General features: G+C 47.0%; 1 protein-coding gene across 6 annotated transcripts in view; it reads right to left on the bottom strand.

Moving 5' to 3' along the window:
• usp54a (ubiquitin specific peptidase 54a) overlaps nt 1–12,460 on the bottom strand; it is a 43,793-nt gene that overhangs the window by 12,084 nt on the left and 19,249 nt on the right. For 5 of the 6 annotated variants that reach the window (XR_004927581.1, XR_004927579.1, XR_004927580.1 and 2 more), the window contains exons 8-16: nt 11,776–11,878; nt 11,545–11,691; nt 11,313–11,462; nt 6,492–6,660; nt 4,052–4,237; nt 3,797–3,925; nt 2,295–2,937; nt 914–1,029; nt 676–840 (exon numbers count right to left, since the gene is read on the bottom strand). Coding sequence is in view for 2 of the 6 variants with exons in the window: in XM_036126177.1 (XP_035982070.1) it covers nt 676–840; nt 914–1,029; nt 2,295–2,937; nt 3,797–3,925; nt 4,052–4,237; nt 6,492–6,660; nt 11,313–11,462; nt 11,545–11,691; nt 11,776–11,878 (1,808 nt within the window). In the remaining 4 variants the exon portion in view is untranslated. The remainder of the gene's footprint in view (nt 1–675; nt 841–913; nt 1,030–2,294; nt 2,938–3,796; nt 3,926–4,051; nt 4,238–6,491; nt 6,661–11,312; nt 11,463–11,544; nt 11,692–11,775; nt 11,879–12,460) is intronic. The other variant, XR_004927582.1, reaches the window with a different exon arrangement.

The raw sequence follows: 12,460 nt of genomic DNA, 5'->3' as shown, positions 1-12,460 counted from the left end.
AGCAGCAGAACCAGGACCCGGTTCTAATATTCACACAGACCCACCAGAACCGGAATGATTTCATCTTGTTTTCATGTAATCCGGCGCTGAGGATTCTGGGAAAAGTTAAATCAGTTATTTGCTGAAAGTTTGAAGAAATCTGCTGACTCAGTGGAAACAAATCTGCCTTCATGCAACGCTCTTTGGTTCTGGTCTGGTTCTGTCCTTCATGCTTCGGTACCGTTACGCAGACGGTAGGATGGTGAAGGAGCCTTCGGCTTTTAACGCCGTCTGATCCGTCTAACAGAGCTCTGAGCAGAGGTCCTGCTGGTTCTGGTCCAGTTGAACATCAGAACCAGCTCAGGTGACCCATTAGTTATAAAACTCAGCGATCTGCTCCAGTTCTGGTCAACAACCTACAGGTACCAGGAATAAACTCCTGCTGGTCCAAACTAAAACTCCTCCAGGAACCCGGGGTTCTGATCCATTCCTGTTTAACCCGGGCCTTTCTTAAAGGGGGACCAGAACCGCAGGGCTTCTAGAGATCAAGACTTTTTATTATCTGAACCCAAACGTCACACTTTAACCCAAAAGGCAACAGAGACATTCCTGAGGAGCAACAGGAGGCCACTGACAGGAGCCGCTGCCGTCAGAACCAGCAGGGTCCGACTTTCTGCTTCAACCTGCAGAACTGACCCTGGATCTGCAGCTGGTCCAGGTCCAGGTACTTGCTGGGTCTGGGGTTGAAGCCGAGGGCCGCCTCCCTCTCCTTCTCCTGCCGCCGCTGCTGCTCCTCCTCCCTCGCTCTCCTCAGGACCTCCTCCTGCAGCTCGTCCAGCTCGCTGCGGCCTGCAGGGGGCGCTGCAGCAACAACGGACACGTCAGAGGCCACAGAAGAAGAACAGGTTCTGGGTCAGGGTTCTGAACTTCATACCGAGGCTCCCTCTGCTGGAGGAGCTGAGGTCCTGCAGCAGAGACCCGCTGCTCTTGGACCTGATGTTCCTCCATGCTGGTCCTGACGAGGACGAAGGTTTCCTCACTGAACTCTCCCTGCAGAACCAAGACCAACATTTGTTCATAGAAGTCACATTTTATCTGCATCATTTAGTTTGTTTTTATCCGTTCATTAGTGATTTCATGTTTTGTGAAATTCTTGATCTAAAAGCTTTTAATTCACTTTTGCATTGACGTTAATGTCAGCGCTATAATTTCCTTTTTTAAAATTGCAACACATGCGGAGCTGACGGTTCAGACCTGCAGAAGTTCAGATTTTAAATGTTTTAATATCACTTCAAAAACTTTTATGCATCCGGATACAAATTTCTGTTAAATGTGCTGCAGTTCCCAGCTGTACCTGCAGGGGTCAGTGTTGTCTCAGTACTGCAGTTATAAACTGGTTGAAAGGTTATGAAGGGTAATTGTGAGCAGCTGTTATCTTACCTTAAATTTAAGTAAGCGATAACGCCCTCCAAGCTAATAATTTCTGTTATCAGAAATTAATGGACGACACGGAGGCGTGAACCGGTTGCTTCTGCAAAGTCCATCCAACATTAACTATCTTACCGTTATCAGCCAACGTTTGAGTCAGCGTAATAATTTAGAACAATCCAGCTATTTGACTGGAACATTGTTTAAGGTGTTCTTTAACACTGCAGCCAATCAGAATCAAGTATTCACATAGATCATGGTATAAGGTAATTTAACCCAATTAAATATAATTTTATTATGTTTTCAGCTGGTACCTCAGGCTGAAACTTGTTCCACCGCCTCTTTTAACATGTTAGAAAACAGAGGAACTAATCTCATGTAAAAACTATGTGGCCAATATCCACAACACAACGTTGCTTTAGGTTGGAGTTGCTTCAGGTGGTGATTGGTTCCTGCTGCCTGTGGGTGGTGTAAACACCGATTGGTTCCTGGTGCTCCAGGCATCAGGTCTGCTGCAGGGAAGACATCAACTACCTGGAGACACAGACCTTCAGAAACCCTGAGCTGTCCTTTAGAACCAGACTCACAGTGTCGGCTGCATCTGGACTAGGAACCAGAACTTTTAGTCACGTTAGGAGGAGAAAAGTGATGATGGAGCCAATCATCTCTCAGCAGATATCCTGCTGAGAGATGATTGGCTGGTTCCCAGAGAGAAACTCAGGAACTGATACAACCAACGTGTCAGAGGTAGACCTGGTGAGGAGACAGACTGTACCCGTCTCCCAGGTTCCCATCACCTGTCTCCCCCAGGTCCCCCCGCTCGTCTCCCAGCCCCCCCGTCTCCCAGGTCCCCCCCCCCCCCTCTCCCCGTCTCCGTGGACCCTCACCTGTCTCCCAGGTTCAGGTCCAGACTGACGGGGCTGCTGCTGTTCCTCTCGCTGCTCTCATAGCCGCTCTCCATCCTCTGGATCAGCCTGGGAGGCGGAGGGGGAGGAGGAGGGAGCTGCGATCCTCTGAAGGAGCTGGGGAGAGTCCTGGAGGAGCCGGGTCTGGTGGACAACCCCTCCTCCTGGGCTGAGAAGGAGGTGTGGGCTCCGTCGGGCTCAGGAGGTCCTCCGTCATCAGGCGGTGGACCTCCCAGGGGGCTGTACCCCGCCTGCCTCCGCCTCTCGCGGGTGAAGATGGTGTCGATGTTCAGCGTCTCCCTCCGTGGCCTCCAAGCCGGCCGGTACCTCCCCGCTCCTCCTGAGGCGCTGGACTTGGACTCGCTGCTGGTGCTGTCGGCCTCCCAGTCCTGGACTCTGGTGGAGGAGGACGGAGGAGGGAGGTTCTGGCTGAAGGAGGAGGAGGAGGAGGAGATCTCAGGGGAGAGGACGGCGGCCGGCAGAGAGGAGGAAGAGGAGGAGGAGAAGGGACGGATGATGTTGGTCATGGTCTCCTTGAAGTCTCTGAGGCGACTGGTTGAAGATGAGAAGGAGGACGAAGACTTGGGGAGGTGCCGAGGAACCTGCTGCTCCTTTAAGGTCTCTCCTGGAGGACGGAGGAGAAGACAACCATGTTGGAGACAAGAGGAGACACAGAGAGACAGGAGGGAGGACAGAGGACACCGACAGCAGCAATGAAGAGGAGATAAAGGGATGAATTCATGAGGAATGAGCCAGAAAGGAGGAACCATGAATGAATCTACCTGAGCTGATAACACCTGGAGGAGGGGGCGTGGCTTCCTCAGCCCTAACCTGTCTGAGACTAAACTCCTTACTGGTCACTGTCTATTATTACTCTGTTTCTGAAAGCTCTGCAGAAAATTACTTTACAGCAAATAGGGCTGGACGATATAGAAAAAATTAGCATATCGATAAAATAAATATATTGATCGATAATTATCAACAAATTCAAAACATATTTTAAATACAGCCTTGGCCACTTTATGGTGTTGCTTAGCAACCCATTTTTAGATAAAATATTGAATTCAAACTCAACCCTTTATTCAACCAACTTTTTACTAAAACTGCAAGTTTTTAACAAAGAAAACAAATCGTGTTCTTTGACTTCTTTGAAGGGGCGGAGCTTGGTTCCTGAGTCTGCGTTGTGATTGGTTGGATGTAATGACTAATATTAACCTACATGATAGAATGTAAAAGCAAGGAAAACTGTTTTTACTGACCTTTTGTTTCTATCATTAATATATATAGTTATTTAATTATCGTCCAGCCCTAATAGAGAATCTCCTCCCTGAGAAATAAAGGACGCTGACGTGTTGCAGGAAAAGCTTTATATTCTGCTCTTTATTATCTGATGGGGAAAACTTTCAGCCACTAAAATTTAAGGTGGGGTTAATTTTCAAACATTTAAGCTTTAAGTGTTTCTTGTCGCTCTAAGCCCCGCCTACCATCGCTGTGGTAACCGGCCGACGACGGCTCCTGTTTAACTCGGCGGGACCGGCTGGAGCTCCGCCTCCTGTCTGTGGCTCCGCCTCCTCTCCTCAGAGGCTGCTGCTGCTCAGCGTCCGTGGCGTGGCCTTACAATGAGAGGCGGGGCAACAGATGGATTATGGGATGGTTCACGCACCATGCAGCATGAGTGGAGGACAGGATGTTCTGCAGCGGGGCGTCGGCACGCCGACAGGGCGGCGCCCTCACGGTACCTGTGGCGTCCAGGCTGCAGAGCGAGGCGTGCAGGGTTCTGCCGGGCCGCTCCGTGCAGACGACAGTTCCCTGGGAGTCAGACGAGCAGCGACTCGCCAGGGACTCATGGTGGGAGGGCTGCCGGCCGCTGTAGCTCTCCGTGGACGAGTCGGTCCGAGTGTCGCTGGAGATGGACGGCTCGCGGCCTGTGGGGGGGGGGGGGGGGGGGGGGTTATGAATGAAACACGGAGCTGCTTCTGCTGCTACAGCCTCCAGCTGTTAGCTGCTGCTTCATGGAGACAACAGCTGCAGAGAGGCGTGTAGTTACCTGAGGGCTAACGCTACGTCTCCTAGCTGTGTTGTAGTTACCTGAGGGCTAACGCTACGTCTCCTAGCTGTGTTGTAGTTACCTGAGGGCTAACGCTACGTCTCCTAGCTGTGTTGTAGTTACCTGAGGGCTAACGCTACGTCTCCTAGCTGTGTTGTAGTTACCTGAGGGCTAACGCTACGTCTCCTAGCTGTGTTGTAGTTACCTGAGGGCTAACGCTACGTCTCCTAGCTGTGTTGTAGTTACCTGAGGGCTAACGCTACGTCTCCTAGCTGTGTTGTAGTTACCTGAGGGCTAACTCTACGTCTCCTGGCTGTGTTGTAGTTACCTGAGGGCTAACTCTACGTCTCCTGGCTGTGTTGTAGTTACCTGAGGGCTAACGCTACGTCTCCTAGCTGTGTTGTAGTTACCTGAGGGCTAACTCTACGTCTCCTAGCTGTGTTGTAGTTACCTGAGGGCTAACTCTACGTCTCCTAGCTGTGTTGTAGTTACCTGAGGGCTAACGCTACGTCTCCTAGCTGTGTTGTAGTTACCTGAGGGCTAACGCTACGTCTCCTAGCTGTGTTGTAGTTACCTGAGGGCTAACGCTACGTCTCCTAGCTGTGTTGTAGTTACCTGAGGGCTAACGCTACGTCTCCTAGCTGTGTTGTAGTTACCTGAGGGCTAACGCTACGTCTCCTAGCTGTGTTGTAGTTACCTGAGGGCTAACGCTACGTCTCCTAGCTGTGTTGTAGTTACCTGAGGGCTAACGCTACGTCTCCTAGCTGTGTTGTAGTTACCTGAGGGCTAACGCTACGTCTCCTAGCTGTGTTGTAGTTACCTGAGGGCTAACGCTACGTCTCCTAGCTGTGTTGTAGTTACCTGAGGGCTAACTCTACGTCTCCTAGCTGTGTTGTAGTTACCTGAGGGCTAACGCTACGTCTCCTAGCTGTGTTGTAGTTACCTGAGGGCTAACGCTACGTCTCCTAGCTGTGTTGTAGTTACCTGAGGGCTAACGCTACGTCTCCTAGCTGTGTTGTAGTTACCTGAGGGCTAACTCTACGTCTCCTGGCTGTGTTGTAGTTACCTGAGGGCTAACGCTACGTCTCCTGGCTGTGTTGTAGTTACCTGAGGGCTAACGCTACGTCTCCTAGCTGTGTTGTAGTTACCTGAGGGCTAACTCTACGTCTCCTAGCTGTGTTGTAGTTACCTGAGGGCTAACGCTACGTCTCCTAGCTGTGTTGTAGTTACCTGAGGGCTAACGCTACGTCTCCTAGCTGTGTTGTAGTTACCTGAGGGCTAACGCTACGTCTCCTAGCTGTGTTGTAGTTACCTGAGGGCTAACGCTACGTCTCCTAGCTGTGTTGTAGTTACCTGAGGGCTAACGCTACGTCTCCTAGCTGTGCTGTAGTTACCTGAGGGCTAACGCTACGTCTCCTAGCTGTGTTGTAGTTACCTGAGGGCTAACGCTACGTCTCCTAGCTGTGTTGTAGTTACCTGAGGGCTAACGCTACGTCTCCTAGCTGTGTTGTAGTTACCTGAGGGCTAACGCTACGTCTCCTAGCTGTGTTGTAGTTACCTGAGGGCTAACTCTACGTCTCCTAGCTGTGTTGTAGTTACCTGAGGGCTAACTCTACGTCTCCTAGCTGTGTTGTAGTTACCTGAGGGCTAACGCTACGTCTCCTAGCTGTGTTGTAGTTACCTGAGGGCTAACTCTACGTCTCCTAGCTGTGTTGTAGTTACCTGAGGGCTAACGCTACGTCTCCTAGCTGTGTTGTAGTTACCTGAGGGCTAACGCTACGTCTCCTAGCTGTGTTGTAGTTACCTGAGGGCTAACTCTACGTCTCCTAGCTGTGTTGTAGTTACCTGAGGGCTAACTCTACGTCTCCTAGCTGTGTTGTAGTTACCTGAGGGCTAACGCTACGTCTCCTAGCTGTGTTGTAGTTACCTGAGGGCTAACGCTACGTCTCCTAGCTGTGTTGTAGTTACCTGAGGACTAACGCTACGTCTCCTAGCTGTGTTGTAGTTACCTGAGGGCTAACGCTACGTCCCCTAGCTGTGTTGTAGTTACCTGAGGGCTAACGCTACGTCCCCTAGCTGTGTTGTAGTTACCTGAGGGCTAACTCTACGTCTCCTAGCTGTGTTGTAGTTACCCGAGTCCTCGCTGTCGTAACTGGCCTTGTTCAGGTGCTGCAGGTCCAGGCGCGGCGGCGGGTCCTGCGCCGCCACCGGCGTCCCCCGCGGGTCGGCGTACAGCAGCAGCAGCGGCTGGTAGTGGCCCTTGATGCAGCGCGACACCACGTCCTTCCACTTGGGTCCGATCTGACGGGAGAACAGAGACAGAACCTCAGCAGGCAGAGAACTGCTGCAGGAGCTAAAGCTGGTGGCCATCAGGTGAGAGCAGACTGACACCGGTTCTGATCCAGAGCATCCCTGGATTCAGCACCATCTTTCCCTCGACTCAGACCAGTTCCCCAGTCCCTGCTGCTAAACAACGTCCCCACAACATGATGCTGCCACCACCATGTTCCACTGTGGGGACGGTGTTCTGGATGGATGGGATGTGTTGGGTTTGGGCCAGACAGAACTTTCCTTGGTGGGTGAAAAGTTAAATTTTGGTCTTATCTGACCAGAGCTCCTTCTTATGGGGAGCTGCCCACGTGCCTTTTAGCAAACTCAGAGCCTTCTCATCTTTAACACTCAGTAGCATCTTTTTTCTAGCTGTTCTTCCATGAAGCCCGGCTCTATGGAACGTACGCCTGATCCTCCAGGCTCTGCAGCTCCTTCAGGGTGACCTTTGACCTCTGTGCTGCCTCTCTGCTTAAAGCCCTCCTGGCCCGCTCTGTGGGTTCTGATGGGCGGTCCTCTCCTGGCAGGTCTGTTGTGGTACCAGCTGATGATGGGTCTGAAGGTTCTCCAGGGGAACATCAGAGATCTGGATGTTTTTCTAACTCCACCCTGACTTGTCTGGAGCTCCTTGGTCTTCAGGAAGGTGTTTATGCTGGCAGGTCATGTGACCTTAGACAGCCCACAGGTGGACTCCATTTCACTATTAGACTTTTCAGGTTAACTGGCTGCACCAGAACGTTCTAGACCAGGGGTGTCAAACTCATTTTGGTTTAGGGGCCACATTCAGCTTAATCTGATCTCAAGAGGGCCACACGAGTAAACTCATTGCAAGATTAAATAGAACTAATAAATGTGGACTTGTTGTTGATTTTTATATTAAATGAATTTCACTTTTACACAAATTATGAATAACCTCAGCGTTTTTAAGAAAAGTATGTGCAATTTCAACAATACTTTTACTCAGTTAAACATTTACTTGTGCATTATGCATAAGAACTGATCACAGTGATTATACAATGTTGAAAAACATTTATTCACATTTTTTGAAACTTAAAAACACTGTCCTACATGACAAAATACATCAGATAAAAATTAAGGAATGATTTAAAATCAATTTTCCACATCTGAAGCTCAGTGCTACCATCTGCTGATTAAAACACAGCGCCCCTCGTGGACAATATAGGAACTGCAGATTTTCAATTAAACGAAGTAAATGTTTTTTTCAATACTTGTTTTATCATTCTCTTCCTTTTATCTCCTCTTTCTTTCACCTTGTCTTTTGTTCTTCTTGTTCTTCCTTTCCTCTCCTACTTTCCCATTGTAGTGTCCATATCATTTGAGATATTCCCCGCATGAATCATAATAAAACTATTCACATTCATAAATCCAGCGGAGCACTATGGCAAAAGCAGTACTGCTCCACTTGTGAAAGTCAAATCTGATGAGCTCTTTTTGCCATTATGACAACAATTCTTATTACCACATTGCCAGACAGGACACTGTTTTTGTTTTTTTGAATAATGATAATGCATTTAGCCACCGGGCTGGACTAAATTGTTCGGCGGGCCGGAACCGGCCCGCGGGCCGGTTCCGGCCCGCGGGCCGGTTCCGGCCCGCGGGCCGTGTGTTTGACACCCCTGTTCTAGGGGCTTCATAGCAAAGGGGGTGAATACTTTATCTGCAACTTTTCAGTTATTACATTTTTTTAAATCCTATTTTTTCATTTCATTCACAAATGTAGACTATTTTATGCCGATTCATCACAGAAAATAAGATTTGAAACACTTCAGTTACAAGTTGGAATGAAATAAAACATAAAAAGCTGGGGGTGTGTATACTTTTTCAAGGCACAACGTATTCCTGTCAGAGACCCGTCAACCAACTGAGAAGATCTCATATGAAACCAAATCAAGATCTAAACCGGAGCTCATTCAAAGGGAGTGAATACTTCTGTCCCTCTCAAGGCTGAAAAAGCTCAGGGGTGTGAATACTTTCTGAAGCAGGAGCCGTCAGTTTTTCACACATCTCTGGAACCTCATTCTGATCATTCCTGCACCACCAGAGGAACTGAACAGACGTTATATTCAGGATTTTCATTATTTATTCACACCTGGAAACTTTCCCCTCTCAGCGTTTTCCATCTCTGCTTCTTTGTAGCTGAAATACTGAAGTTTATCCACTGAGAATTTATTTTTTTACTTCATTCTTCTGCTCAGCTGATTTTTAACATTTTAGAAACTAAGTTTAACTGCTAAAAACTCAGATAAATTCACTTCTAACAGGAAACTTTCTTCAAATCTAAAGGAAAACCCGACTAAACCTGGTAAAAAGTTGTGGAGGTGTTGTGGAATAAATAAATATCAGTAAAATCTCAGCTTTAAGCCGTAAATCTGTGAAACATTTCAGCTGAAGTCCTTTCGGCCTTTTTCCCGCCTCACCGTCTGTCGTCCCCTGATGGAAAAAACAAGCGTCCTCCTGCTGTCCTCTTCCTGTCCTCCTCCTGTCCTCCTGTCCTCCTCCTGTCCTCTTCCTGTCCTCTTCCTGTCCTCCTGTCCTCTTCCTGTCCTCCTCCTGTCCTCCTGTCCTCCTTATCGTTTCTCTCTCTGCGTAAAGCAGAAGCTCCTGTTTATCGTTTTCACCCTTCCTCCGTTTTCCAAAGCTGCGCTCTGATCTGACGGGACGTCCCGGCGTGGAGCGGCCCGGCCCAGAGCGAGGCAGCGGAGCAACAAGCGGTGGGTGTTTGTTTAGCAGGGAGGAAGAGGCAGAGGTCTGCAGCGTGGACAGAAAGTATTCACAGCGGCCGCTGACCGCACCCTCAGTCCGTCCAGCTGCGCCGCCAAACAATGGAGGGATTTCCTCGTGTTCACAGCGAGCAGAGCCGCACAGAATGACACAGCGAAGCAGAAGTTGTTGGAGAGCAGCAGGTATGGAGGGATGGGAGGGGGGGGGGGGGGGTTAGGGGGATCATCAGATATTTTCCGTTATTGTGAAGGAAAATCTGGAGCGATGAGGTTTGGTTTTCAGCAGGATGTAAATCTGCTGTGGAGAGGAGGAGCGACTCATCAAATGCAAACAGAGCCTTTGTTATTACTGGTGATGATTTCCACAGGATGACCAGCAGGGGGCGCCAGAGGTGGACAGAGAACTGAGCTCCTGCAGCTCCACACTAGAACAGCAGAGATGCTTCATGGGCAAAGAACCTGCTGCTGGTTTTCAGACATGAATCCCCAACAGAACCACATCCAGGTCATGCTAAACATGATCGCAATATAGATCATCATAAAAATCATAATAAAAACTGTAAATAAACTCATAATAAAGATCGTAATATAGATCATAATAAAAATCATAATAAAAACTGTAAATAAACTCATAATAAAGATCGTAATATAGATCATAATAAAAATCATAATAAAAACTGTAATTAAACTTATAATAAAGATCGTAATATAGATCATAATAAAAATCATAATAAAAACTGTAATTAAACTCATAATAAAGATCATAATAAAGATCGTAATATAGATCCTAATAAAAATCATAATTAAAAACTGTAATTAAACTCATAATAAAGATCGTAATATAGATCATAATGAAGATCATACTAAAAACTGTAATTAAATTCATAATAAAGATCATAATAAAGATTGTGATATAGATCATAATAAAAATCATAATAAAAACTGTAATTAAACTCATAATAAAGATCATAATAAAGATTGTAATATAGATCATAATAAAAATCATAATAAAAACTGTAATTAAACTCATAATAAAGACCTTAATATAGATCATAATGAAGATTGTAATAAAAAAGAACAAAAATCGCAAATAAAGATCACAATAAAGATCGTATTAAAGTTCATAATAAAAATTGTAGTCAGAAATGTAATAAATATCGCAATAATGACTATGATAAAAATCGCAAAACGGATTGTAATAAAGAACTTAAAGATTGGAAAAAATATCAAAATTAAGTTTGTAATAAAGATTGCAATCAAAATCGTAATAAAGATTTTCATAGAGATCTTCAAAATTACAATAATGATAAAGGTAATAAGTATTATAATAAAGATTGTAATAAAAATTGCAATAAAGATAATAAACAAAAATCATAAAGATCAAAATCAAAAATGTAATAAAGATCGCAATAATGATTAGAATACAGATCATAATCAATACTGTAATAAAGATTGTATTAAAAAATCGTAATAAAGATCTTAGAGATTGCAATTAAAATCGCAATAAAGATTGCATTAAAGATCGTAATAAAAATCCTAAATATCGCAGTAAAGATCGTAGTTAAAATCATAATAAAGACAGCTATAAAGACTGTAATAAGGATCGTGAAAAACATAATAAACATCGGAATAAAGATCCTGATAGAATCCTCACAGACCATGTTCCTGTAAACCAGGCACATGGTCAGGTTCTGCTGTTCCCCGCTGGGTTCCAGCAGAACCTGACCATGTTCCTGTAAACCAGGCACATGGTCAGGTTCTGCTGTTCCCCGCTGGGTTCCAGCAGAACCTGACCATGTTCCTGTAAACCAGGCACATGGTCAGGTTCTGCTGTTCCCCGCTGGGTTCCAGCAGAACCTGAGCCAGACTCCAGAGTGATCTTACCTCCTTCACATGCGCGTCATCAAAGTACATCCAGCGTCTGACCTTGGTCTGGAAGAAGAAGGTGGAGTAATGCTTGCCGTAGTAGCAGACCATGCCGACCAGGTAGAGCTCGGCCTGCCGGGCCTTCTCCTCCGTCACTCTGTAGAAGAGCTGCAGGGAGAAGTCCAGGTCAGCACCTTCTCTGAGGATCATCAGCCGTACCTTCAGGTCCGCTGCAGATTTAACTCCTCACGTCTCCGAGCCGCAGGCAGGTGCCCAGAGAGTGGATGACGTCCTCGGCCAGGTCCGAGTGCTCCGAGTCCCACACCAGGCCGATGGTGATGATCTCCGGACTGTTGAGGAGGACCCGGGCCATGCGCAGCTGCTGGCCACACTGACTCTGAGGAGGAGGAGGAGGAAGGTGTGAAGGTGTGAAGGTGTGGAGCAGCAGGACGGTGGTGGGTTGTGTGTCTGGGAGCCTTACAGGACAGCTGCGCAGGTCGCCCATGCTGGCGTTACGGAGCAGCTCCCCGAACATGCTGGGAGTCGCCTTCTCCCTGGACTCCAGCATCTTCACCGCCTGGTTGCTGAGGAAGAGGTGAGGAAGAGGAGCAGGACAGCAGGTCAGGAGGGACACAGTCCTCTGGACTCATCATGTCGCTAACGCTAGCTAACCTGCTCACTGACTACAGCAGCTACTAAAACTCTTAATTACAGGACGAGGTCATCTCAGGCGTGACTCAGTTAATGGACGGCTTGGTTCTGCTTGGTTCTGCTTGGTTCTGCTTCTTTATCCTCCATCATATCTCCGGTTCTGACTGTGTAACCCAGTGTTCTGCAGCCTGAGGCTCCTTAGAGCCTCCACAACGCCTCAAAATGCTAAAGCACCAGCTAACGCTGTTAAACATTTATATAATAAAAACATGCAGGATTAAGCAGTTCAGTGTTCTCATAGAATAAATGCATTTAATTTTCACAACAGAATGAAACTAAAGACATCTGCAATATGTTTTTAATCATCAGGTCATGGTCATTTCAAAAAAAGGTAAAAAATGAAGCAACTGGACTTATTTTCTGTAGTTGAAGACGTTTCTCTTCCTCTCCAGGAAGCTTTCTCAGTTCAAAAAGTCTGGAGTAATGATGAGTACCAAGCTTTATACTACTGCCTA

The sequence above is a fragment of the Fundulus heteroclitus genome, chromosome 22 (genome assembly GCF_011125445.2).
Source record: "Fundulus heteroclitus isolate FHET01 chromosome 22, MU-UCD_Fhet_4.1, whole genome shotgun sequence".
Classification (NCBI taxonomy): domain Eukaryota; kingdom Metazoa; phylum Chordata; class Actinopteri; order Cyprinodontiformes; family Fundulidae; genus Fundulus; species Fundulus heteroclitus.
This window is presented reverse-complemented; position numbering and strand designations above follow the sequence as displayed.